The sequence below is a fragment of the Stylophora pistillata genome, chromosome 9, assembly GCF_964205215.1.
Source record: "Stylophora pistillata chromosome 9, jaStyPist1.2, whole genome shotgun sequence".
NCBI lineage: Eukaryota > Metazoa > Cnidaria > Anthozoa > Scleractinia > Pocilloporidae > Stylophora > Stylophora pistillata.
In genome coordinates this window covers 2,692,519-2,719,957 of record NC_142527.1, presented here as the reverse complement: position 1 = coordinate 2,719,957, position 27,439 = coordinate 2,692,519, and the positions used below count along the sequence as shown (strand labels likewise).

The 27,439-nt window shown below is 38.4% G+C and overlaps 2 protein-coding genes across 3 annotated transcripts; one reads left to right on the top strand and one right to left on the bottom strand.

The window, feature by feature from the left end:
• Window positions 1–56: 56 nt before the first annotated feature.
• On the top strand, window positions 57–16,354 carry LOC111326425 (SWI/SNF-related matrix-associated actin-dependent regulator of chromatin subfamily A member 5). The gene is made up of 23 exons (XM_022930426.2): window positions 57–216; window positions 4,707–4,799; window positions 5,483–5,643; window positions 6,493–6,593; window positions 6,998–7,098; window positions 7,265–7,444; window positions 7,731–7,886; window positions 8,007–8,138; window positions 8,294–8,362; window positions 8,482–8,591; window positions 9,048–9,184; window positions 9,732–10,096; window positions 10,528–10,660; window positions 11,032–11,177; window positions 11,379–11,501; window positions 12,415–12,528; window positions 12,748–12,861; window positions 13,090–13,212; window positions 13,579–13,830; window positions 14,357–14,449; window positions 15,046–15,165; window positions 15,464–15,583; window positions 15,954–16,354. The coding sequence occupies exons 1-23, from the start codon at window positions 160–162 to the stop codon at window positions 16,035–16,037; spliced, it is 3,084 nt and encodes a 1,027-aa protein (XP_022786161.1). The 5' UTR covers window positions 57–159; the 3' UTR covers window positions 16,038–16,354.
• A 1,054-nt stretch (window positions 16,355–17,408) lies between these two features.
• LOC111326433 (DCN1-like protein 4) lies at window positions 17,409–27,093 on the bottom strand. Of its 2 annotated transcripts, none has more exons than XM_022930436.2 (9): window positions 26,990–27,093; window positions 23,609–23,729; window positions 23,058–23,140; window positions 22,467–22,543; window positions 21,728–21,819; window positions 20,170–20,278; window positions 18,912–19,016; window positions 18,472–18,574; window positions 17,409–17,654 (listed from the first exon to the last, which is right to left on the bottom strand). In XM_022930436.2, exons 2-9 carry the CDS (start codon window positions 23,686–23,688, stop codon window positions 17,584–17,586), a joined length of 720 nt encoding a protein of 239 aa, XP_022786171.1. In that variant the 5' UTR covers window positions 23,689–23,729; window positions 26,990–27,093; the 3' UTR covers window positions 17,409–17,583. The 2 variants fall into 2 exon arrangements, with proteins under 2 accessions (XP_022786171.1, XP_088588921.1); XM_088732795.1 differs by lacking the exon at window positions 26,990–27,093 and adding an exon at window positions 24,132–24,242 and having other exon boundaries at window positions 23,609–23,740.
• Window positions 27,094–27,439: the final 346 nt, after the last annotated feature.

Genomic DNA, 27,439 nt, shown 5'->3' with positions numbered 1-27,439 from the left:
TATATGTCATCTCTGTCTTAGACAAAAGAGGACCCTAGACTATCCCAGAGTCCAATTCGAGGTGCTAATCAATAGCTCTCTCGTGTGCCGCCAAAAGTTGTCTTCCCGGCTTTTCATCCAGCTATCGAAATTAACTTCTAACTCGGTTCCACTGAAAACATGCCTAATTACGAAGAAGGAGAATCGTCCAGCAGCGAAAGCACAACACCAGAAGAGGTAAAAGTTACTGAATAGCTCATTTTATGTTCAAATTTACCGGAATTGAACTTTGAGTTAGCTGATTACACGAGTAAATGTTCTTTAGTCACGCCAATTTCTTTCGTGCAAGCAAGCTAGACCATGTGCATTTCAGCCAGTCGTTTTACAGTGCATTTCTTTTAATTGATTTGTTTCGGTTTTTCAATGGTAACCCCGTAACAAAACATTGAATTTCGATTGAGACTAAAATCTAGAAGACTTGACTTTTACGCTGGCAAACAAAGCCTTGACAGTACTAGTCTGAGAAGCTAAAAAAGTCTTTGTTTCGATCCATATTGGTGGAGAAATAAACTTCACACATTTTTCTTTCAGTACTTAAGGAACAGAAAAGTTGGTCGGGTTAAAAGTGTCATCGTAGGTCAGGGAATTCATAAATCGTGATAATGAATAAACTACTCCATTTGGCAATTGTAATTTGCAATTTATTCCTGCAAGTCATACATTGAATTAATTTGAACTAAGACTACTGCAGTATCCTCGAAATCACTTTACCTAGACCCGTCACAGGTTGTTAACTTCCTATTTATTGAATCATCATAGTTTCATTCTGATGTTATTATAATGGAGCTATACCACTTGTGTATCAAGACATATTCAAAGCCTCCAAGCTGAATATATCATTCAATTTTCATTATCTTTGTACATGCATTTTGTAACAACCTGATGTTGTAAGGTTTTCTGTGCTGTTTAAGCAATAGACCATGCTTTCAATCAGTTTACTGGCATAATAACTCATTTGGGTGTTGGAAGAACACCAGAAAAGTTTGTATAGAAAGTGCGGTCTATTGCTTTTATAGAATAACTATGGTTTTACCAGTGCGATAAACATTGTATTTGACCAATCAGGGCATATCATTCTTAGTATCTTATTGTTTAACACTCTTGAGTAACACTCTCTGGACAGGAAGTGTTATTCAAGGTTTACTATGAGAAAATCAACTCAAAGTTATTCAAGGTTTATTATGATGAATTCAATGCAACGGTATTGTAGTACGGAGGTCGTTCCACCAGTGCTCAAAGTTGAGTCTGGACTATGCTTACTCGACGTGATGCTGGTGGCCTCGTATCTCCTACTGCTGGCGGGTGATATTTACGAGAATCCTGGCCCAGAAACAAGATTTGTTAATGGCGAAGCGGGGAACTTATTAAATATTCCTGTTGTAGCTTCGAACCGCTTGAATGATTTAAGACCCTTGAATAGACCGACTGCTCACAGCCTTGTTAGCATTCCTATTGTCAATGAACAATACCGATGTGCCAGGAGGCATTTACGGCTCTGCTGCCTAAATGCTAGATCTATTAAAAACAAATCAGCCGATTTTGTTTGTTATGCATCTTCAACTGGTGCTGATATTTTTGCCATCACCGAATCATGGTTGTCGGAAAAGGATATGGCCCATAAAACAGAGATTACGCTACCTGGGTGCAAATTGTGTGAACCTCAGAGAGTTGGTAGAACAGGCGGAGGGATTGCATTGTTATTGAATGAAGCCATCGATATGCGATAAGTGGACAGTGGCAAACGCAGTTCGTTCGAGTTTGGTGAATGGATTCTGAAACATGGGTCTAGTAAACTAAGGGTGATTATAATCTACTGAATTCCTTACTCTGCTGCCCATCCTGTCTCCACAAGCGTGTTTTTGGATGAGTTCCTGGCCTATTTGGAGTCCGTTGTTATGTCCCCTGAGCCATTGTTGATCACTGGCGATTTCAATATCCATGTGAATGTTCCCAATGATTCAGACGTCGCTCGTTTCCTGGAACTGCCTCGAGCAGCACGTCGACAAGCCTAGGCACATTTCTGGACATACGCTGGATCTGATTATAACTCGATGCTTGGACTCTTTGCTCTTTGCTAAGTCTATAGCTGATTATTTGTTCTCTGATCACATTACTGTTCTATGCGATCTTGGGTTGGGAAAACCACCCCCAAAAGTAAAACAAGTGTCCAACAGAAAAATCAAGGACATTGACAGGGAAAAGCTACAGGTTGATCCATTGTCTTCCGAGCTCTGCCAAAACACTCCAGATACCCTTAATGAACTCATTAACCTTAGCTCATGCTCTTGATTGGCATGCACCATTGCGTACAAAAGTGATACACTCTAGGCCATTAGTTCCCTGGTTCAACGAGGAAATCAAGGCAGCAAGGTGGGAGAAACGAAAGGCTGAGAAGAAGTGGTGACGAACTGGCTCTAGGGAGAATATGCTGGCGTACAAAGCAAAAAAGAACAATGCGAATGCTTTGATGAATGAAGCTCGACACAAATTCTATCATAACTTCATCCAGGATAATAGCAGCAGTCAGTGCCACCTATTTTTGGCAGCGAAGAAGCTACTCAACCAGGGGGATAACAGGGCGGTGTATCCACCCGTAGACGATAACATTAACTTGGCAAATCAACTGGGAACTTTCTTTATTCAGAAAATTGAGACCATTGGTTCCAATCTCGCCAACATGGCGCAAGGGCTACCAGCACTCCCTGACAACTACGCCCCAGTATCACCTCCCCCCCTCAGCAAATTTAGCCGCCTTATGGAAGAGAAGGTTCGCAAGCTCATCAATAGCAGGACAAATAAAAGCTGCAATCTAGACCCTATGCCAACATCCCTAGTGATAGATTGCATTGATGTGCTCCTGCCGATCATAATGAAAATGATCAATTTATCACTTGAGTCTGGGTTATTTGCTGATGACTGGAAGTGTGCGCTTGTCCTTCCTCTGCTGAAGAAGTCTGGGCTAGACCTTTTATACAAAAATTACAGACCTGTCAGCAACCTGCAGTATGTTTCAAAGCTGACTGAAAGGATGGTGTACGAGCAGATACACACCCATATGATGACTCATTCACTATATCCTGAGTTTCAGTCTGGATATCGTAAAAATCATAGTACAGAAACGGCTCTAGTTAGAGTCACAACGATATTCTCTTGAAAATGAACACTCAAGAAGACACCTTGCTGGTCATGCTCGATCTTAGCGCCGCTTTCGATACGGTCAATCATATCATCCTCCTTACTCATTTGAATGAGGAGCTTGGGATATGCGGATTGGTGTTGGAATGGTTCAGGTCGTATCGGGCGACAAGCGGCCAGCGAGTCTCCATCGACGGATCTCTTTCAGAGCGCTTTAGCCTGGAGTGTGGTGTCCCACAAGGGTCATGTCTGGGCCCCCTGCTCTATCTAATCTATGCATCCAAGCTATTCTGAGTGGTTGAAGATCAACTTCCACATGTGCATTGCTATGCTGACACACAGATTTATCTGAGTTTCAAACCTATCAGTAACACATCCCAGGAAGATGCAATCCGTGCAATGGAATGTTGTATCAAGAAGATCAGGCACTGGCTGATCCATGATAGACTCCTTAATGACGATAAGACTGAGTTTATTATTATTGGAACACGCCAGCAACTTAACAAATTACAGGCTATGAATATTAAAGTAGGTGGTGCAGAGATAAAATCTAGCCACCAAGTTAAGAACCTTGGGAGCTGGCTTGATCCAAACCTGAATATGCACCACCATATTACTAATGTATGTAAGGCATGTTTTTTCTACTTGCATAATATTAGACGCATTAAGAAGTATTTATTGAGAGACAGCTTACTCACTCTGGTACATGCATTCATCACGAGTAGGTTAGATTACCGTAATGCTTTATTGTATGGCCTTCCCAAGGAGCAAATAGCCAAGTTACAACGCGTGCAAAATGCTGCCGCCAGACTAATTATGGATATTGGGAAGTATTCTCACATTACTCCAGCACTTTACGAGTTACACTGGTTACCAGTACTAGCGCGTATACATTTTGAGATCCCATTATTAACTTTAAAGCCATACATGGCCTCGCACCCGCATATATTAGCAATCTTTTAGTTATCAAACACAAGTCCTTGTACAATCTGAGATCTAACTCGGGTGTTTTATTAGAGCCACCTAGAGGCAAAATGCTGGCAATCCTGGGTAAATGTGCATTTCAGGCAGCTGCACCACATCTATGGAATGAGCTACCATTGCAATTATGCAATATTCGATCTGTAGAAATTTTTAAGAATTCAATTAAGACTTTTCTTTTTAGGCAAACCTTTTAATAGTGGTTAAATTATGAATTCTATATAGCCAATTTAACTATAATATGTAATTATTTTTTTAATTAGATGAGATTTTAATATTTAGAGATATGAATTGTAAAGCACTATTGATCTGTTATTGTAAATAGCGCTACATAAGAAATAAATTATTATTATTATTATTATTATTAGTAAAAGTAATGACACGAAGATTAGGAAGAAGGAAAGAAATCACTACTTTCTAATGACAGATTTTTTTGAAAAGTTATTTTCCTCGGGAAACAATGGATGTCTGACATTTCTTCTGTTAGTCATAAAGTATGGAGAATTTAGTTTTAAATTTGATAACTTTCTTGTGTTAATTTCTTTGTCAAGTCTGGTGATGAAGGAGGTGAAGAAAAAGCTCCCAAACCCAAAGCACAACCAGTACCACTCAAAGGTGCCTCACAGGAATATGAAGAAAAACTGGTATGAACTGCTTTAATAGCTACATGACATGACTAAATTTCTTTCCAGTTTTGAAGAGAAGGCTAGAAATTGGACTCCAACTCCAGACACATTCTGCTAATAATATTTAAATGATTAACCCTTAGAATCCCTGAATATGGCTGTTAATTCTTCTCTCTAGCTATGGCACATCTTCTCGTAAATTCCCTACGAGAATCAGGTGTTAGAGCAAGTTAAGAACTTCCACTTTTTAAGTTTGAGTCTTCTCTTTACTTGTTTACTAGATAATGTGTCATTTTTATAGGGAGGGTTTACATGTTAATCAATTTGGGAATTTGATGTCCTAAATTAGGTGTGGCTAAATGAAATGCATTTGATCAGATCAGGACAATAAGATGACTAACTCTCTGTATTCATTACTTTTCCAATACCTACCTCATTTGTCACAGTCATTAAAAGAAAACTTTCCCTTTTTTTGTACTTTTATCCTTTTTTTTTTAGGAAAAGTATAAAAATGCTCAAGTTTTATTATACAAAAAAAACCTTGTGAAATTTCTTTAGATTTTTTATCGGAAGAGTTGTGAAGTAAGAAAGTATGAACTAGGCTTTCTTCTAGTGAAAGGTAATTGCTATCAAATAGTAAAAATTTTTTAGGTATTTATTAGAAATTCAAAACCCCTAAGTGCCTTGTTTGTGCTTTGAAGGAACGGGACAAGGCCACTAGGTTTAATTACCTGCTGAAACGAACAGAGATCTTTGCCCATTTCATGAACACCACAAGATCAAAGAAACAGCCAACAAGTCCACTGAAAATGAAGGCACCTCAATTTCCAAGCAGATCACGAAAGTTGTCTGACTGTGGGGAGTAAGTATTTGAAACAGGCTACTCCTGTTTATGACAGATTTGTAGGGCTGTCAATAAGGTTGAAAGTTGAAGAATACAAAGATAGCTGGTGCATCACTGAAAACTTTCTTGTTAATAATTTGGTTATATCAACAAAGTTGAAATGGTAAATTGACCACCGTAACGATTACAAAAGCTGATGTTTCGAGCGTTAGCCCTTCATCATGGGGGACAGATCATTCTCTGCTGCTGCCTCGTACTTATGGAATGCTCTGCCAGCTGAATTACGTGATATTCAATCATTTTCCATTTTAAATGTAAGCTGAAAACTTATTTATTTCGTGCAGCTTTCTCAAAGTACCCTGCCTGACAATTACTTTTATTAATATTACTAATTAAGTTCCTTATTAAGATCCTTATTCTTAATTAAGATCCTTATTATGGATATTCCATATTATTCTAATTTTTAACATACATTGTTAACATTAATGTACTTGTAATTAGTTTTATAAATTTGAATCTACTGTAGTATTCTAAGTTGTTAAGCGCTGTTGATCATTGAATGAAAATAACGCTCTAGAAGTTCTTATTAAATTAAATTAAATTAAATCATTCACTCCGACGAAGGGCTAACTCTCGAAACGTAAGCTTTTGTAATCGTTACAGTGGCCAATTTACCATTTCAACTTTGTTGATATATCCAAATTATTTCGTTACTCCCACCAACGCAGCCCCTAACAGTTTCTTTAGAAACTATCAGCCTTTATTTCTTGTTAATACTAGATTTAACATGTTCAAAGGTACTGAACTCTTCTTAACTGCAGAGTTTGAGGGTGTTGGTCTTGATTTGAAACTTATGTAATTTTTCAGTCATCGGCATCGACGCACAGAGCAAGAAGAAGACGAAGAATTGATCAGTCAAAATAAACACTCGCAGACATCTGTGATTCACTTTGATCAGAATCCACACTGTAAGTGAAATTTTTTTGAAAGATAAGGAGAAAGAACAACTTTTCCATCTTAAAGTGCACTCAGGCAATTTTTGTATCATGTTCACTTGTATTTTAACACATTGTTTCAAAAATTCTCTAATCACAGACATTCAAGGTTGTAAATAAGAATGAAAAACTTGCACATATTTGCATTAAGAACAGAAGAAAAAAAAATCACATATTGATGTAAGGAAATCGATTAGAAGGTCAAAGATGGAATAGTAGCATGAAAGATTTTTTCAGAGCCTCTCTGGTTCTTTTCAGTACTGCCAGGTTTAAAAAGGTCAATTGCTGACATGTTTTGTCATAGTAGTTCTGCTCCAGAAGTCCTGTGTCTTGAAATATTGCAGAGGTGAACTCAAAGGCTTTGTATTTTCTTGTAGACATCAAGAATGGTGAGATGAGAGATTATCAGCTAAGAGGTCTCAATTGGCTAATCTCATTATTTGAGAATGGAATCAATGGAATTTTGGCTGATGAAATGGTAAGCAAATTGTTGACATCACTTTTCAATAATTTTTTTTTATCTTTTTTGAATTGTACGAGTCCCTAAGAGGAATTTAACCAGCATTTTGTTCAGATGACTTGCAATGGATAATACTTTAGCAGGCTTTCAAGACATAAACTCTCCTTTTCTTTTACTGTTACAGGGTCTTGGTAAGACTTTGCAGACCATTTCCTTGCTGGGTTACATGAAGCATTTCAGAGAAATGGCAGGTCCTCATCTTGTTATTGTACCTAAGTCCACACTGGCCAACTGGATGTCTGAATTTGAAAGGTGGTGTCCAACTATCCGAGCTGTTTGTCTCATTGGCAATCAAGAGCAAAGAGTACGTCTTACTTGTCATTGTTCTCCTAAAAATAAAAAAATGGGAAGTAAAAAAATCCTTGCCAAGCTAGGTTTGGGCATTGAAGAAGGGTCAGGGTGTTTCTCCAAGAACCTCTCAGAATTTTTTGTAATAGTTTTTGCATATTCTTTATACTGTTTTCTATACATTTCCAAGGGTTCTGACAATGAGAATTTGTTTAACAATCAAGAGCTTCTTTAGTTGGTGATCATTTCCTATATTCTTGTTAACTTGTGATTTAAGGTGGCTTACTGTTGTATATTTGTAGGCAGCATTTATCCGAGACACCATGCTCCCTGGAGAGTGGGACACATGTATAACATCATATGAAATGGTGATAAGAGAGAAAGCAGTGTTTAAGAAGTTTGCCTGGAGATATATCATCATAGATGAGGCACACAGAATTAAGAATGAGAAGTCTAAGGTTTGTATAGACCAAGTGTGGCATCCAAGTTTTACTTCCATAGTTTAACATCTTCTAGTTGTGCCAATTTTTGTACAGATCTAAGGGCAATTTATCACTATGTTTTCATCTTGTTTCTAGCTCTCAGAAATTGTGCGGGAACTGCGTTCCTCAAATCGGTTGCTGCTGACTGGAACTCCTTTGCAGAACAATCTTCACGAGCTGTGGTCATTGCTGAACTTTCTATTGCCAGATGTTTTTAGCTCAGCTGATGTAAGTTGTTCTTGTATAGGATGAGTGAATGTATCAGGGTATCAATCAACTGATTGATTTTTGTAAGTTGTGGTCTAAATATTATCGGACACAAGGTTGTGGTATGGAAGATGTCTTTAATAGGTTAAGGACTTCATTTAATTTGTTTGTCCTAGGATTTTGATGCATGGTTCAACACCAACTCCCTTGTGGAAGAAAAACAACTTGTAGAGCGTCTTCATTCAGTAAGTACTGCATGGGTCATATACCAGTAACAGTCAAGGTCATTAAGTAGAGTGTGATAAAAATGTCTTGCTGTGTGTGTAAATTAACACTCTTTGTGAATATTTTTATTTTTATATAGGTTCTGAGGCCATTCCTACTGCGTCGTCTTAAGGCTGATGTTGAAACCCGACTGCTCCCAAAGAAGGAGACAAAGATCTATGTAGGACTCACAAAGATGCAAAGATATTGGTACTACTTCCTTTAATCTTCCTTGCAATGATGCCTAATGAAAATTTAGATTTTATCAACCTTTTCCACCCTACCATCATTATGCATTTTCTCTCTATTGTTCTCTGTGCAAGTGAATTTCCTGAGGTGCTGACATAGAGAATTTGTGTCACAATCAGGATCTTCTTTAGTAGGTGATCATCTCCTTGAAATAGGGGTGATATTGTAAGGAGAAATTAGGTTCTAGTCACTCTTGGGGGTCTAACGGTTATTGAAAATGTATTTTTTTTTTAAATGGAAACTAGCCAAAAATGCACCAAATCTGAAATCTGCCAAAAATAAATCAATGGCAGCATTAAAAACTGTCTACCTAAATCAAACAAATTGTAGTGAAATTAACTTAACCTAGAAATTCAAAACCCCTGATGTGCAGTCTTCATAAGTTTGTAGTAGTAATCATTATTGTTGCTTGTCCAGGTACACCAAGATCTTGATGAAGGATATTGATGTTGTTAATGGAGCAGGCAAATCAGACAAGATGCGACTACTTAACATTCTGATGCAGCTGCGAAAGTGTACAAACCACCCTTACTTGTTTGATGGTGCGGAGCCAGGTACGTAGACAGAGGTGCAAGGGAAGGAGCCATCCATGCTCTGACAATCAGACTGACTGACGGAAAGCCCAACTGACTGGTTGACTGATAACAAGAGGCTGGCACTCTGGTAGACTTACTGACTCACTTATGGACTAATTGAGAAACCAACAGACTTACTTGGCTAATGATAACTGGCTGTTGATGGACTGACTGATAGATTTACTGACTGCGAGATGTATTGAGTGCAAAATACAGACTGACTGACAGGTTCACTGGCAGACTAACTAACCTACTGACTGCCAATGGACTGACTGACTGTCTAGCTAACCAACAAATTAACTGGCAGGTCAATGACTGACTGACTGACTCTTTAACCAACTGATTTACTGGCTAAAGTACTGATTGTCTATCTGACTAAGTGATGGACTGACTGACGGACTGTTTGACCAACTGACTAACTGGTTGATGTACTGATTGTCTGTCTGACTAGGTGAGCGACTGACTGACTCACTGCTCGATGGATTGACTAATTAATGGAATGATTGATGGATTGATTTTTTGATAGGTCCCCCATACACCACTGATCAACATCTTGTAGACAACAGTGGCAAACTGAGAGTGCTAGACAAGCTGCTTGTCCGGCTCCAACAGGAGGGTTCCAGAGTACTGATTTTCTCTCAGATGACCAGAGTGCTGGACATCCTTGAAGATTACTGCCTGTGGAAAGGATTCGAGTACTGCCGTCTGGACGGACAGACACCCCATGAGGAGAGACAGTCAGCAATAAATGCTTATAACATGCCTGGAAGTGAAAAGTTCATTTTCATGTTGAGCACCAGGGCAGGGGGTCTGGGAATCAACTTGGCCACAGCAGATATTGTGATTTTGTATGACAGTGATTGGAACCCACAAGTGGATCTCCAGGCTATGGTGTGTTGCAGTACATGTGGACTTTGATTTGAGAGTCATTCCTTAGTATGGCATCATGCATTCTTATCTCAAATACAAGTAGCTTCTTGAGTGAATAGCTCACCTATATTAACACTCTGAGTACCTGCCTCCTGTCTGTCATGTGCATGCCTTGCCATGTTCACTTTGAATCCTGGGTGCCTATACAACCTGATCTCAATTTGCAAGGGGTGTGATTGAATCTCTCAAAATTTTGACTGTCATATAGGCACCTGACATGGAAAAAAATCACAATGCACTCAAGAAGTTAAAAATAGCAGAGTTGCAAGCAACGTTTTGAATTAATTTATTTAAATTTGTGATCATATCATGATGAACAATAGCAACATTAATTTCTTTGAGTCAGTACACAGTCAAGACTTAAAAGCATCCCTACTTCTTTCTGCTTGTAGGATCGTGCCCATCGTATTGGACAGAAGAAACAGGTGCATGTGTTCAGGTTTATCACCGAGAGCACTGTTGAAGAGAGGATTGTGGAACGAGCAGAAATGAAGCTCAGACTTGATGCCATTGTTATCCAACAAGGTGAGAACATCATTGATGTGTGCCTCATGTGCCTAGAAGATGCTAGTCAACATGGAATCTACTTGTTTTGAAATTTGATTTACCATAAATGCTCTATTAAGCCCCCCTCCCTCTAATAAGCCCCCACTCTTTAGAGGAAGAACTTTATTAAGCCCCCCCCCCCCTCAGTAAACAAAAATTCAAAATAACACTCCATGTCAGTAAGTACGATAAATTTATTCAAGTACTCTACATCATATCCTATTGTATCCTGGTAGTGAACATCGGGCTAAATTAGTAAGCCACCCCCCTCTGAAAGTACCTTAAATAAATAAGTCCCCTGGGGTGCTTATTAGAAGATTAAGGTGTATCGATTTAATTTTTTTCTTTAGGGCGTCTTGTTGATCCCAGTCTTAAGGTCAGCAAAGATGAAATGCTGAGCATGATCAGACACGGTGCAGATGAAGTGTTTGCCTCAAAAGATGAAGAAATCACGGACGAAGATATCGATGCTATCATGAAAAAAGGAGAGAAGAAGGTGATATGTCTCTTTTGGTAAACACATAAAGAAAAATAATACACTGTAGGCTCTGTCGTCAAATAAAGAAAGATGATATTAATTTGTCACGAGCTAGGGACAAATAAAATTCTGAATAAAGATTTGAGCTCAATCAGATTTCAGGTCATGGATCTATGTTTTTCTTCAGGAATACAATTCTGTTGGTGTGTTTCTTTTTAGACTGCTGAGCTCGCTGAGAAGATGAAGCAGTTTGGTGAGGGCTCGCTAAGGAAACTGGCTATGGATGCTCCAGCAGAAAGCATCTTCCATTTTGAGGGCGAGGACTACAAAGAGAAGCGTAAGGTAAGAACAAAAATAGTAAGCTGCTGGCGGAGAAAATTACACCAGAAAGGTGATTATAAATATCGAAGAAGAGATGCATTTTTTTTAGGTAGGAAATGAAAACTCTACAATCAGAACAGCTAATGAAAACAAGGAGACCAAGGAGAACTTATAGCGGAAATATGAACTTCTTTTAAGGGCGAGCCAGTTGCGATTTGTTTTACACTTAGGTAGTTCTGAAAGCCGCAACACTTAAGAACAAAAGTTTGTCTTCAATAGGTACCCTTAATCCCTACGGTATCCACGAACACTTTGCATTCAACTAATTTATTCTTTTTCTCGTTACTGTGTACCCACCAATGGCGTAGCTCCACACACGCACAACCCACAATTCGCCCATTCGCTCTGGCGAAGGGCTAACACTTAAAATGTCAGCTTAGAAACTCTTAATGGTGGCCTTAAATCCTTTGGTTTTATCAACTCAGTTGATAAAACCAAAAGTACGTTGTTACTCCCACCGACGCAGTACCACAGTTTCTTTAAAAACTTACCCCCTTTAGAAATTAGTTTTAGTTTTGCATCGTTTTGGTCGAGAAGGCAGTGAAAATTACTCCACGGGATTACTTTCGACACTCATTGAAATTGAGCTTCGAAAGTAATCCGGAATTGCTTTGGTTTAGCTTTATTTCGTTTTGTGATTGGTCCAGAAAACTCGCGCCACTTTTTCAACCAATCAGATTCCAAACTAAAACCAGTCGCGACTCTCGTTTTCCCGCGCTTCGGGCTCTTTGCTTGTTTTACATCGAGTTCTCATTGGTTCATGGTGATATTTTCCTGGCTATGATTGGCCGATGTGATTGCTTTGGTTTTGGTCTTATGGCGCGCAGTTGAAAAACGCCGTCTTATTGAGTCTGGTTTGTTTGATCTCTTTCAGTCTGGCGTATTCCCGCACTGGATTGAGCCGCCCAAGAGAGAACGTAAAGCTAACTATGCTGTTGACGCCTACTTTAGGGAAATGCTGCGAGTTAGTGAACCAAAGGCGCCAAAGGTGGGAAAAATATGAGTTAATTGAATTTATGGTTAAATTTGATGATTTAGTTGTGTTGGGGAATGCAGTGATATAGTGATCGTGCTCAGTTCAACATTCATTGTTGAATGCCACAGCAATTGTACATGTTTTTCAAGCAATTTTTAAGGCTCGAGTTACTAAATCTTTCGAAAATGTTTATAATTTATATTTAATATTTTATTGCTCTTGTCCTTTCAGGCACCGCGACCTCCGAAGCAACCCAATGTACAGGACTATCAGTTCTTCCCACCGAGGCTGTTTGAACTGTTGGACAAAGAGATTTACGCGTACAGGAAGAGCATTGGCTACAAGGTGAGGGGCTCAGATGGAGAGTCTTTTTATGACCTCAATGTTAGCCTCTTCTTTTTAGGAACCTTCGAACCTTTATTAGTACTGGCTAATTAGTTTACGGGCTCAGATGAATGGTCATTTTATGACCTTAGTGGAAGCTTCCTCGCTCACGAAACCATCAGAGTTATGTCAATTGGCGTGATGTTACCTCATTTTTCTTGTTCACTTAACAATGATTTATTCATTCAGGTTCCGAGGGACCCTGAGGACCCTCAAGGAGCAGAAAGACAGAAGGAGGAACAACGTTTAATAGATGACGCAGAACCGCTAAATGAGGAGGAATCTGCCGAGAAAGAACAGCTCCTCCAAGAGGTATCTTTTTTTTTTTTTTTGCGACCGTCGCGTATTTCCGCTTTCTTCTTTCCTAGCGCTTAGCAACACTTTCACGCTTCCTCACGCTTGAAATTGGTCACAGAAGCCTTCCCACGCTTAACATTGGCTGTATTTATGTAGTTTTGTTATTTAGCTTTGCAAAAGTCACGTGTTTTTTCCTAGACTCATGACACTGCAGCTCTGGTAATCACTGTTAGGCTGAGCACGGGGCGGATGTCAAATGCGTAAAGAGTTCTTACCGGCCACATCCCCTGGCTCTTACTATTATTTTGATCTAACCTGTCAATGCTTAACTTGCTTTGGTTAATCGCTAGATTGTCTTAAATATGTTCTGTTTGAATTCAGGGCTTCACGAACTGGTCGAAGCGTGAATTCAACCAGTTCATCAAAGCGTGTGAGAAGTACGGTCGTGATGATCTGGACAACATCTGCCAAGATGTTGAGGGCAAAACTCCAGATGAAGTGCGCGCTTACTCCGCTGTGTTTTGGGAGCGAAAAGATGAAATGACCGATATCGAGAAAATAATGGCACAGATCGAACGAGGCGAAGCTAAGATTCAACGACGAATCAGCATAAAGAAGGCCCTGGAGGCCAAGGTAAGAAGATCATGAAAGCGGTCGAATCTACACCTGAAAGTTACGTCAGTGTGTTTTCAGGAAATTGATAGATCGACGCTGTACTCTAAAACTAGGGTGATCTGTAAAGAAGAGTGGTAATAATTTGCACTCAAGATTGCCTCTTCTGTATGGATGGTTCGATTGTTTGTAGTGTTTAACTTGAAAGCCTTTCTCCTTCCACCTGTAAAGCCAAGAGATGTTAAGCCTGAAAACTGAAGGCAAACAGCAATTTGATGATCAGTCCAAACTACTCCGGCCTCGTATTTTTTTTTTTTTTTAGCGTGTTTGTCGTCATGTTATTTAGCAAATTATTCGCGTAGATGTATAACCACGTGGGTATTGGATTTTAGTCTGGCAGCTGATTGTTTGAGAAGGTGTCAGGGTACGAGTTTTCTCCGAAGGCCAATCGCATCACCTACAGAAGTTAAGCCGATGCAATACTGGATGACTTTCTATACGTAATTGGAAATCGTATTACTCTCTTATTACTTCCTATTTGTCACAGATGGCGCGCTATCGCTCTCCATTCCATCAAATGAGGATCGCCTACGGAACCAACAAAGGAAAGAATTACACCGAAGAGGAGGATCGCTTCCTGGTTAGTAAAAAAGCCTCTTTACTTTAATGCAGTTTATGCCTCCTTGGTTAATTTAAGAAACTTCCGCCATCTCCAAGGTAAATTTGTTCGTTCGCTCCATCACTCGATTTCTGTTAACTTTTAGTTAATTCGGCTCTCTCTTGTAAAAGATGGGCCTTTGCACGACCAACCATAAATTGTATTGATACGTTCTTCGCCCTCCAAAATTCATTGTCTCGCAGTCACTTTGACGTTGAGGAAGGCGACGAACAATAGGGCGCCTTCCTCAACGCCTTGAGGAAAGGGTGTTGTAGTAGGAACGCCTTGATTGGGTGTTGTAGTAGCAGCCAAGAAGAGCTCAGGGAGCAAATGAGTACTCGAAGCAAGAACGCGCGAACAGCCTAAAGCGCGGGAAAATGGAGTCGCTAAGTCGCGATTGCTTTTATTGTAGCATCTGGTTAGTTGACAAAATGGCCCAAAATTTCTGAGCAAATCATAAAGCAAAGAGAAGTGAAACCATTTAAATCACGGACTGCTTTCAACACGTGATTGAAAGTAGCTCTACCTCGATGTAAAACAGATTTGAAATGTAATAAATGTCCACTTTTGATCTTCAGATTTGCATGCTACACAAGCTCGGGTTTGACAAGGAAAACGTGTATGAGGAACTGAGAATGGCTTGCAGAAGTGCTCCTCAGTTCCGGTTTGATTGGTTCCTGAAATCCAGGACAGCCCAGGTGTGTAAAATGCCCTCAGTCTTTACTTTTTATGGTAAAGAATCCTCATTGTTGTGCTACAGGACGCTGGTTTTTTTTCCTGGAAAGATTTGAGACGAGTCGGGGAGAGGTTTTCTGGGGGTCTAGCACTAATCCTCTCATTATTAGTGCCAGACTGTTATCATCGAACCTCTCGCCGGCTCGCTTTGCCCAAGACCCGCACTTTCCCGCGGGCTGAGAACCGTTCGTATCGCAGCGGTTTGTGAATGAGAGCTTGCCAGCGGGCTAGAAATCATTTTGACGAGTGTTGTCATTACAGGAGCTTCAGCGCCGTTGTAACACCCTGATAACGCTGATTGAACGAGAGATGATGGAACTTGAAGAGAAAGAAAAGGCAGAGAGGAAGAAACGAGGAAAGGCTGCCGGGGGAACACCTAAGGTAGGTGACACCTTGTGGGTTCTGATATGACCTATGTGAAGGAGCGAGGTCTAAATCTTATTTGTTACTCGCAAATCTACCTTCCGCTTGTAGAATTAATGAACATGAGCAGAATAGACCAGATTTCTAGTAGAGAACTTAAATGCGTTTCCTTCTGCCAGACCGATAAAAAGACTAGGTTAATTTTGATGCGCCACGTGATCGTGTCAGTGCTCTCTGTTTGGCTGAAAAGTTGATAATTGAACACTAGTTCTAGAAACGAGAGTGGCAAGCAGATAAACAGTGTGAAGTGCCCTGCTACGGTGCATATCCGATAATCTGGTTGGTTCATCCATCATTTCGACTAACTACGAATTTTTTTCCTACCCAGGCTCAAACGCCGAACAAGGACGAAAAGAAAAGGAAGGCCGATGGCACACCTGATGGGAGAGGACGCAAGAAAAAGAAACTGTAGACAAACCATAACTTGAATTCTTATCAGAGCAAAGAGAGAATGAAGTTGTAAAAATTAACCTTAAATTCGTTTTTGATTTGTGGATTTTTCAATCTTACTTGTATTATATAGCCAACACTTAAAAAAAGTCTACTTGCTGCATCGTTGAGTGTCGTCGGTTGTTATTCTATGAAAGTAATTGCCGAGTCCATCATGCTTTTGTTAAGTTCACCGTCAAAGTGCATATCTGGGTCTTCTTCAGTTAGTGCATAAAGGATGATATATTTCCAAGATTTTTAATTGTCAGTATCAAAATAAAGGTGCCTCATTAATTTACAGTTTGTGGTTTATGATCTGTGCTGATTTCAGTAACATTATCCTACCGCTTTCGATAGTAAATTGTTTATTAGCGGTTTTTTCGCCCACCGCATAAACAAACAAAATTTCTCTCTGTTATTTGCTTTAGATTTTAGTAGTTCCTTGAAGTTCACAGGAGCTATGATTTTGGAAAACCGTAGGCCTCTCGGAACAAAAAGTGAGTGGAAACAAATATCTCGCAAACTGAGCCCAAATCTGAATAAAATTTAGCTACGCATTTACGTGCGCGTAAGCTTTCTTAAGAGGCAGACGACAATCCAAAATGCTTTCCCAAGAATGGAGATTGAAGTTTCAAATAAGAGTGCGTCAAACAAACCTCAAGAAAAACTTAAACAAACACAAGCCTGGAAACTGGTCTTTAATTATAAACTTTTTTTCTCTGAGCAACAAAGAGCACCAAACAACTTATACGTCTGTGACTTCCCAATTGACAGTGGCACCAGCATCGTTTCGTGGCGACTTGCCGTTTAGCAGTAGTCTCTCTTGAACCCAATCAGTTAAGTCTTGCCAAAACTTGTTGGCCTCACTCAAACTTGAGCTTTTTATCACCCCAAAGTTAACTTGTATCATGTTATTTACTGCTCACACAGCTAAATAATCTCTAATCCCACTGCTCACTTTTTTGCCAAGTGGGCAGGTTTGAAAAAAAATAAGCATTTTAACAAACTCGCTAGTATCAGAAAGTGGTGTTTAATAATTGAGAAGCAAAGATTCCAAGAGTTGAATGGTACTATGCAATAGAAAGTTCTAATGCCAGAGCTTCATGTCACTGAAAACATAACTTTATCTTGTGTCTAGAACTTTAGCCATGAAGTCTTCCTTCAACCTTCTTGGCATTGTAAAATCTTGGAATGTAAACTCAAACAAGCCATGGTTGTCATCACACCAATTGATTCCATGATTCCTATCAAATTTTATTAATTTTCAGTTTTCTTTGCCATTGTAGAAAACACAAAGTGGATTAAAGCTTTGTTCTGAACAATCTCTGAGTTCTTTTCTGTTCCCTTCTGTCTGTTTCACGAGCCAAGCAGACACATCAAGTAATTTTCTGCACAGCATTGCAGCAGCAAGCCCTTTAATGAAAGGCTCTGTCTGTTACCAACAGCTAGTAGATTCCACTACTCGCAAGTTTAAATAAATTGTCTTTTTTCTCCAGTAGTATTAGATTGCTTCTTGCAAAGTAGATGATTCAGGCTGACGAGGATTGAGGAGTATATTTGTGATGATACCACTCAACGAATTCATCCATTAGAACTGGCCCTGAGAATAATAATGATGATGATTGGTGTGCTCGGTTTTTAAGAATTTAAGATTTGATTTGTTCTTTTTTCCAAGAGCTATATGATCACTTAATTTCTTTTTAAGCAAAGCTTGGGTGACCCAAATGGCCAAAACTGAAAACCAAATGACCAAAAATGAAAACAATATCATCAATCTACAGGATTAAACTCCCATGAAATTTTCATCCTACATGTGATGGTATACTCTCCACCCTGCATGGAGAAGGGCATTATAAAAAATAAAATAATGATTTAGCAATAGACATTCCACTGGGTGGCTCTTCTTGTCCACTGTTTCCAGATCGAATTTGAATTTGGAACGTTGGTTTTTGCGGAGGGAGGAAAACCGGAGGACCTGGAGAAAAACCCTCGGAGCAAGGACGAGAACCAACAACAAACTCAACCCACATGTGATGCCAGGTCTGGGAATCGAACCCGGGCCACAGTGGTGGGAGGCAAGTACTCTCATCACTGCACCACCCCTGCTCCCCAATTACGAGAAGAAAGTGTCATGCCCAACAACACAGGAGTAGACCCAGAAAGAACTTAGCCCCTGAACAGGCTCCTGATAAAAGAGCAGAGAACAAACTGGCTTTGAGTGAAGCCACCAGTGGGGGTGGGGTAAGGGGAGTAGTCTCCCTACCCCCTCGTCCCTCTTTTTCTTCCTTCTTTCAATGAGAGTCTGCCTCAATAAGAGTGCCTGTTCAGAGGCTAACAAGAACTAAAAGATGGAGTCTGACTGCCTCAAAGTCATGCAACTGCAACCCCAAAAATGATCTATAAAATGGGAAACTTACATGCGCCATCTTCATCATAATTTGACAAATCAGGAAGTATTGAACGACTAAATTCCAACACATTACACCACTGGTCCCTGTTTAAAACTTTATATTTTGAATTCTGCAGGGAAGAAAGGAAAATTGTTAAATACCATGGAAAAAAATCATTAATTATATAATAGTAGTCCTGAGGGCAGACAGCCACATAAATAAAGATGAAAAAGTGAAACTCTTGAGCTGGCTTTTTTTGTTGTTGCTGATTTTGGTCCTTTTGATGGAAATAATTAGAGGACAAATATCCATCTAGATGGGGGCTACAGTGTGATAACTGTCCTTTGATTTTGCACCATGTGATGTAAAGTAACCCGTGGAATTGTGCAACATTTATGGGCAGGTTACAAATAAAAAATAACAAAATAAATAGGCTGCTGATAAAGCAGCATTGCACCATAACCTACCTGCAAAAATTGTAAGAAATCATCTAACAATGGCCATGAACCATGAAGCAAAAGTTGAATCATTGTAACAGCTGTATCTATGTCTAATGTGCGCTGGTCTTGATTCTGCTTGCAAGAGAAAGTAATAAAATGGACTTAGGATTCTTTTTCTTTTCTTTCACTCATGAACAACATACACAAGTATTTTCATTAGCCCTGGCAACTGATTGTACTTTACAGCCTGTGGAAAAGGACAAGTAGAGAATCAAAAGTCATGTTACCAACAGATGTTATTTTGCTCCATTTGAGGACCATCTAGTTGACTGTATAGTTGTTATTACCACACAAATCACATTCTGTATAAAATTGGCATTGAAGTAGTGGATGTCTACAATGTTTACAACTTCTCTTGCTAACTTTCCTGAGGTTTGTTGGAATTATTATAATAAATGTCAGATATTTCAGAGCATGTATTAAACAGGCAATGAAGTACCTGAGATTCACTACCCAACATGCAACAAACATTTTCCTTCACTCTAAATGATTGTTAAATTATAACAAACATAAAACCTGGTATAGATAAAAAAAAAATCAATGAAGAGATAAAACCAATTTGGTGGGGTTTTCTACCAAAAACAAATAATTTCCACCCCACTGATGATTGTGTGGACGAGAAATGTGAGATCTTTCACAGTCCGTAAAAATAGAGGTGGTGAAGTGCCTCATATTCCCTGCTCAACATAAAACATATTTCCATGGTTACGGCTGAAAACCGTTTAATTCACAGATACATAGGACACTGCATATCTACAGTGATTAAATTTTCACCCCTGGACCTGTCAGAAGCAAATCAGTGTGTTCAATGTGAACTGGTGTTTTCCGTGCTCAAAAAATTTAGTTCCAGAGATTTCTCCTTACTGTCTGCCATACAGTTCTTATGATGTTTGTTTAGAGAATTTGGTATTGAATAAACTAATAATCCTCGAATTTATCTTTTTCCTTATTCTCATTAATTGTCCACTTGATATTGTACTGATATTGTAAGGAGAGATTACAGCTGCATGTTGAGGATTTGAATGTGCCCAAGAGGGCACTGATGACTTTGTCTTCTATTTTCTTCAAATGTAATAACCAATGTCCAAATTCAGTGGCTTTTTGGTAAATTTAAACTCTTATTAATAGGTATTTGCCTATGAATAATTATTGTAAAATGTTGACAAGTAGGTCGACAACAACACAATAAATTGCACCACAATAAAGGAAACAGCCTCAAACTTACCCTACAAAAGTCAAATGCATAGCGATAAATCTTTTTAAAAGTTGCACTGTCCCTTGTTAAAGACTTTAGGCCATTCAATTGTGCTTTTAGTTTAGCTGTAGAATCACATCTGTTTGAAAAAAAAATGACACATGCAGCTAATTCACTTCAACTTTTATACACTAAAGAAAAAAAAGAACACTTTAAAAATAAATAATTACATTACTATTAGAAAGAAATGAGGTAAGTACCATTGAAAGAGCCTTTTTTATCATACAATATAGTAAATTCATGTAATTATAAAAATACCCATTTCCTCCAATTGATTATTGTTCAAAAATAACAAATAAGATATTCCCTGACCTTTTTTCAAATAAGACAGGCCGTAAAGTATTTTAATAGTTATCTCTCTACATTCATGTATAACCACAAGATATTTTCTCAGGTCTGACTGAGGGTATTTTATTCAAAGTATAAACATCCTTAATCAAGACTTATTTTTGCCACCCTTTCCTTAAAACTGCAATGCAAGTTCTCTCTCTAAATTCATGTATAACCACAAGAAATTTTTTCAAGGTCTAACTGGGGACCTTTTATTTAAGCATAAACTTCCTTAATCAAGACTTATTCTTGCCACCCTTTCCTAAAAAAACTACCCTAAATTACATTCACTGTACTACCTCTCAAGATCAATACTTCTTATTTTCACCATTATAGTTTTTAAACCCTTTGGAATGTGGAGATCAACAGGTCTCGCATTAATCCCTCATCTATTGCGAACAACATGTGTTTTGATCAGGGACAAGTCTGTTTATGAGCCAAGTGGCCCATCAGGTTGGCAATTAACTATGGCTTTTGTAGCATGAAGCGACTAGGAGTATTTCTACTCCCCACCTGGATGGGATGCTAGTCCATTGCAGGGTTACCCTCCAGCATTTAATTCACCGGTACCCATTAAAACACCTGGGTGTAGAAGAGGCACTGTGAGAGTAAAGTATCTTGCCTAAGAACACTACACAATGTCCCCAACTGGGGCTTGAACCCAGACCACTCAATCTGGAGTCAAGTGTATTAGTAATGGGCCCACTGTGCCTTCCACTAGCTTAGAGATAGGGAGGATGAATTGGTAAAAGGAAATCATATAATTCCCTGAAGGGTTATGTCCATTTGCTCCCATTCACACAGAGTAAAAGTTACCGTTCTTTGCGAGGCATTTTGACAGCAGAATTCAAACTAGACAAGTTTGCAGGCCTTAAAAAATTGCCATTTTTCTCACAATTATGTTGAAATGTTTTAACCTACATGATCTGATTTTTAATTCTCCCCCCCTCTGGGTGCTACACACATCCTTGTAAATTATTTACAAGAATTTGGCATTAGATCAAGATAACAACTTTTACCTGATAAATTTGAATATTCTCATTGCTTGTTTGCTAGATAATGTGTGGATATTATAGGGAGAAGTTAAATGTTAATCCTTTCTGGGAGATAAATGATTAAAAGGTATTAAAAACTTTTTAAGACAGGCAAAACTACACTATTTGGTAATCTCATTGTCTTGGGTGCTTAAAGTTCTTACTCTATTGAGAGCATCCCTTTGCTCCATTCATGAAAAGTAAAAAATCCCATTGTTTCTGCCTGCAGTTTCCATGCTATAACAAGCATTACAGTCTGTAAAGACGAAAAAAATAATAACAAATTATCTTAAGGTCTACATGCCACAATCTGCTAATAAGGGTTGTTGGAGGGCTCCTCTGGAAGAGGGCTGTGTTCTTCCATATTCAAAGCCAGACAGATAAAAGAAATTTCCAGACTGATAGAGTAATCCTTTTACTTGTTAAATTAAAATGATACTTTCAGTGCTTGACCACCGTGACATTTTGATGTTAAGCAGCGTTGTCGATACTCTTATTATCAATGTCAAATTGGCCAATCAGATTGTGACATTACTCAGAGAGTCTGATTCACGCAAGTCAACACTTGGAAGAAAAAAAAGAAAAACCAACAATCAGATCCCTGTGGATTAGCTGGCCATACATTTGTGAACCTGATGCTCGCAAAAATAAAGGGACTTATAATATTACATTTCCAAGACTTCTGATAACTATTTACTTAATGAGTTTCATGCTGATAAGACTGAAGCTCTCAAAAGTGACCAAACACAATATTTCATCCATAGCCACCTTCTTGCATGCAACCAGCTCTGGTAACAACCCTATTTTCAATTTCCGGGGTAAGTGGTCTACAGGAGATTCAATTGAATTAAGAAGGAAATGCATAATCTTAGACAATTACAACAGGGAGCAAATTAATCTTACATCCTCTGGTTTTACACCAAGGTCCTTACAGAGCTTTTCTACACCCTCAGGTCCAATTGTGTCTGGTTCATCTTCACCTACAATGTGGAAGAAGAAAAGATAGCATCTTCAAATCAAAGAGGTATCTTTTCAAGGCTAAAGAGGAAAAATTCACTATGTCCACGTGCTAATTAACAAATGGTAAACACCACAGCATACACTATTGAATTATGGATGCACAGAGGAGGTTGCTAAGCACGAAAGAAGTGTAAGAGTCGCTCGAGGCGATAGCCGAGAGCGACTCTAGCTTCTTGAGTGTTCAGCAAACCTCCCAAGTGCATCCATAACTCAATAGTGTACGCTGTGGTGTTTACCATTTGTTTTATAAAATAACATTGATACATTGTAGCTAAAGAGTTCCCTTTTATTTAACAAATCTTACGTGACCAGAAAAAACAAGTGCGCGCGGAAAAATAGTCTTTGCATTTGCTCACGTCAGTAGCGTACACCCATGGGCAAAGGGGGGACGCTAAATTGACCAATCAGAGCGCGTGCTTTACTTTGGTTATGTTATAATTCATGACAGTTTGTGAAGGATTCTTTTTTAAATACCTGCATAATGTTCAAACCATGCTCTACATCGCCTCAGAGAAAAGGGTTTACCTAAGTCTTCTGTTAAAGTTTGAGATTTGATGCTAGAGTAACAAAAATGTTTCATAAATGTCATTAGCGTCAGACAGTGAACTGAAAATTAGTTTATAAAGGAAAACAACCTGAACATGTCTATTGTCTAATTAGGTCCATTGAATGTTCACAGGTAAAGATCAAATATATCACAAAGGAAAAAAAGAAGATTCAGAACTAGAATGCAACTATGTGAAAGAAAAAGCATGCATAACTTCTGATCTGTGAAAATGTGTATCTTTGGGAGATTCCAAGAACTTTTATTCAGGCAGCTTCGAGTGGAGCTGTCCAGTTAAGATAATAGACAGTACACGTTGTGGTTTAATGCGGATAAAGGTAAGTTTCTAAAGAAACTGGTGCTAGGTCAGGGGAAGGTATTACAAGATAATTTGGATACCAGAATAATATACAGTGTTGAAAACAAAAAATTACCCCATGGTCACTTAAGTTGTATTTAAGCAAATTGATATTATGCCTACCTTGTTACACAGTCCTCTTTCTGTTTCTTGAGTTTTGTTTCTTCTTTTGTAGCCGCCTTTCTTTTCCGCCTTGGTGGCATTTCTATTGAAACTGTCTCTGGACTTACACCACTTGTGCTAGCTGTGAAATAATAATAATAATAATAATAATAATAATAATAATAATAATAATAATAATAATAAAATCTTTATTACCGTGTCAATGTATTTAGCTCATAGAGCTAATTGGGGACACCTACTTTTACTAAATTAATAAAAAAAACTATGTACAGTATCATAATAAGTAACAATACAGCCGATAAACTATGCATTAAAATTTTAAAATATTTAGAAATATCAACAGTGTTCAGATAACATAAAAATACTTGTACCATGCAGATAATTAAAAAAAAAAAAAAAAAAAAAAAATCACGTGCTGCAAAGATTGCAGCAGTTGCCACTGTCTTCCACTAGGCTTACCAGGTCAACTCTACGGATTCTAGTTTTAAAGATACTAAGGCTTGGTAGTTCAAATAAACAATAAACAGTACAATGTCAAAAACAGATAAACATGTTTCACTTGAAAAAATCTTATCTACACACAATAAACAAGACATGCTAGGGTCCCCTTGCAATATCGAGTACTTGCAAAATTTGGCCTTTGTTTCACTTCCTTGAAAAACTAAATTGAGCACTTACTTGCATGAACTAAAATTTAGATAAAATTCATTATCTTTGTAGTTGAAACAATGATGGAGCTTTTTCATGATAAGATCATAAACTTGTGAAGCATAATCACTCAACATCTCACAACGAGGTCAGTTCTAATGTAAATCACAACTTTTTGATTAGATATTGTTAGTATTCTTCAGGGGATGGGGTTGACTGGAGATGCATATCTTAGTAATGCATCATGCTTCAATGTAGTAATGCATTCCAAGATGTGTTCCCTTGGCCGTTCACTGTAGCATGGGCTCACATTTTGTAGTTTTCTGTGATCGTCACCATCTTCCCCTCTGGGATTTCTTTCCACTATCCTGGTTCACGTCACTGAAGTTAAGTCTCTTTCATCTCAAAAGACGACTTTGCTTTAATAATATTGTAACGATAATACTTGCGTTACCTCGGGCATGCACGATAGTGCCAGGGTCTCTGGGGAATCATACATGCTTCTTAACTTTGTACTTTTGGTTCATAGACCTTTTGCATTGTGTTTCAATAAAAGTTGATTGAAATTTCAAGACAAATATCAACAAGGACTGGGGAAAAGAAAACCCACAAGCTTGGTTGCCAATGATATAAATAACATGATATAAATAGAACTGTGCCCCAGCAATCTGCTGAGGGAATACATCTCTGAAATGTACTTATCACAGCTGTTCAATATTAATACCAGCCCAATACAGAGAAGCCTACGGCTTAAAAGGTGATGTAAATTAAGGTGAACTCATTCCCTGAAAATGACCACTAGTGTATGTGGTTGAAACCTTGAAATCAATATAATAAATACAACGTCATCAAGAGGAAAACAATAATACTTCATCGCAAGGGCGGAGAAGTGTTTCAAAACTTGGCTACTAAAATTTTTGAAAATGCCCATGGCACAGTTTGTCGGTACACGCAAACATGCCCTCTCTTAACAGGGAATGGGGGGAGGGGGCATCTGTAAAATTTCTTCTTTATTTATTGTAAACTGCCGCCAGCAGTCTGGAAAAGTCCTGCACACAGTGTTGTAAAGTGCATTAGAGCATTTACAACACTGGAAAATTCCAACCTTGGAAATGCGCTATAGAAATTGATCTTTATTATTATTATTATTATTATTATTATTATCATTATCATTATCATTATCATTATCATTATTATTACCCAGTGTGTCTGTAAAAAATGTGTGATTATGCATAAGCAGGAAGTTGGTCAGAGAAAATACTAAACAATATTTACATTATAAATCATGTTATCCTGATAAGGAGATAAAGAAATGATCATGAAACAGAATTTTCTGCCAAGCCAATTATATGCCACAATTGTGATACTTGCTCCACCAGAACATGACTGGGGCTTTACCCTCTGAACCTATGCAACAGTTTCAATCAAAAACATGGAAAGGGTTTGAAGTTTAGGCATTATTTAGTGATGAAACATGTCTTCATAAAACCAACTAGATTTTCAAAAATTATTGTCATCTAAAAGTTCGACGAAATATATCACAACAAGCTAAAAGGTCAATAAAATGGAATTATAGCAAAAGGTGAGTCGCTTAAATGGGCTCACAGTTCACCTAAATACAATGAGCGCAAAATGGCAGATAAAGCTTCCGTAGATAAGCTGGGAAAAAAATGTACATATCGCTATCTATATAAAACAACAACAAACATATGAAACATATGTGTGAACTGCGGTTATGAGACGTATATGAGAACGATCCTTCGCAGTAAAGCACTATTTGAGCAATAGTGGAAATCAGACCTGAAAAAAATTTCAGGCCTGTACGAATTAATTTGATGGCCTGCTCCCAGTTGGCTTGTTAGCTCAATTGGTAGAGCGCTGCACTAGTATCGCAGAGGTCAGTGGTTCGAATCCCGTACAGGCCTGAAATTTTTTTCAGGTCTGATTTCCACTATTGCTCAAATAGTGCTTTACTGCGAAGGATCGTTCTCATATACGTCTCATAACCGCAGTTCACACATATGTTTCATATGTTTGTTGTTGTTTGATTTATCATCTACGGGTTTATATCGAATTAATTTGATGGCCTGCTCCCAGTTGGCTTGTTAGCTCAATTGGTAGAGCGCTGCACTAGTATCGCAGAGGTCAGTGGTTCGAATCCCGTACAGGCCTGAAATTTTTTTTCAGGTCTGATTTCCACTATTGCTCAAATAGTGCTTTACTGCGAAGGATCGTTCTCATATACGCTATCTATATAAGTGGCAAGAAAAACATCGCCTTAACAACAGACGACCATGAAATTATACTCGATCGTATGAAGATCAGTAACGAAAATGATTCAGAGATTACGAACAGGAATATGCCAAATACGCCGAACTCTGGAACAAAAGCGTCGCGATATACATACGAACGTTCACGTGAGAATAAAAATCTATACATCCCTCCATTTAAAAAAAAGCAGTCTGCTTTCCCCACTCCGTCATTGATAAAATATCAATTGTAAATACTGACTGAGTATTTGTATTTACAACCCTAAATTTCTGCGACACACTAGGACGGAAACGATTGCTAAACTGGGGTCAAGAGACTCAAACTCCATTGCTTGCTTGAAGAACATGTCCATCAAATATGCAGCTATTTTTTAAGTTACGGAACTAAAATGTTGCCATAAACAGACATTTAGGCGTTAAATATGTAAACATAAGCTTAAACATTTCGACATAGAGAAAATACCTCGAATTCAGGGCATTAAATGTCTTCTATGTCTCCTCTCTCATGTGTTTGGTGTTCCGTTCGGTGAGCCCGGGTAGACTTTGTAGCCGCGCTCTATGTTTGTGCACGTGCTATAATGCGTACAATGGCCTCGGTACAGCCAGTATAAACAATAAACCCTCCCTACCCCACCTGGACACGGAAAATTCTCGAAAAGGAAAGAAATTTCGCTTTTCCTGATACAACCTTTTATGGTCAAAATTTTTGTTATTTGAGATGGTGTAATTTACAGGTGGATAGTCAGACTGATAAAGATTAAATCGAGATAAATCTAAGGCGAGAAATTTGCTTTTTTCATATAAAAGGTTTAAGAAGTAAATCACGTTTGTATTATATTATACGGAATTCAGCTTTTGTCGTAGCTAAATCTGATCGTTACTTAGCTAAGGTAAACCTTTTCCGTTGTCCTCT

Bases quoted from the DNA above. Each gene is read 5' to 3' on its own strand.
- LOC111326425 (XM_022930426.2), top strand. From the start codon at position 160: ATGCCTAATTACGAAGAAGGAGAATCGTCCAGCAGCGAAAGCACAACA. The intron at 6,594-6,997 runs GTAAGTGAAATT...ATTTTCTTGTAG, and splicing joins CTTTGATCAGAATCCACACT to ACATCAAGAATGGTGAGATG. The intron at 12,529-12,747 runs GTGGGAAAAATA...TTGTCCTTTCAG, and splicing joins GTGAACCAAAGGCGCCAAAG to GCACCGCGACCTCCGAAGCA.
- LOC111326433 (XM_022930436.2), bottom strand. From the start codon at position 23,688: ATGCCACCAAGGCGGAAAAGAAAGGCGGCTACAAAAGAAGAAACAAAA. The intron at 20,279-21,727 runs GTAAGAACTTTA...TTTTTCAAACAG, and splicing joins AAAGGGATGCTCTCAATAGA to ATGTGATTCTACAGCTAAAC. The intron at 19,017-20,169 runs GTAAGTTTGAGG...TCTTGCAAGCAG, and splicing joins ATGCATTTGACTTTTGTAGG to AATCAAGACCAGCGCACATT.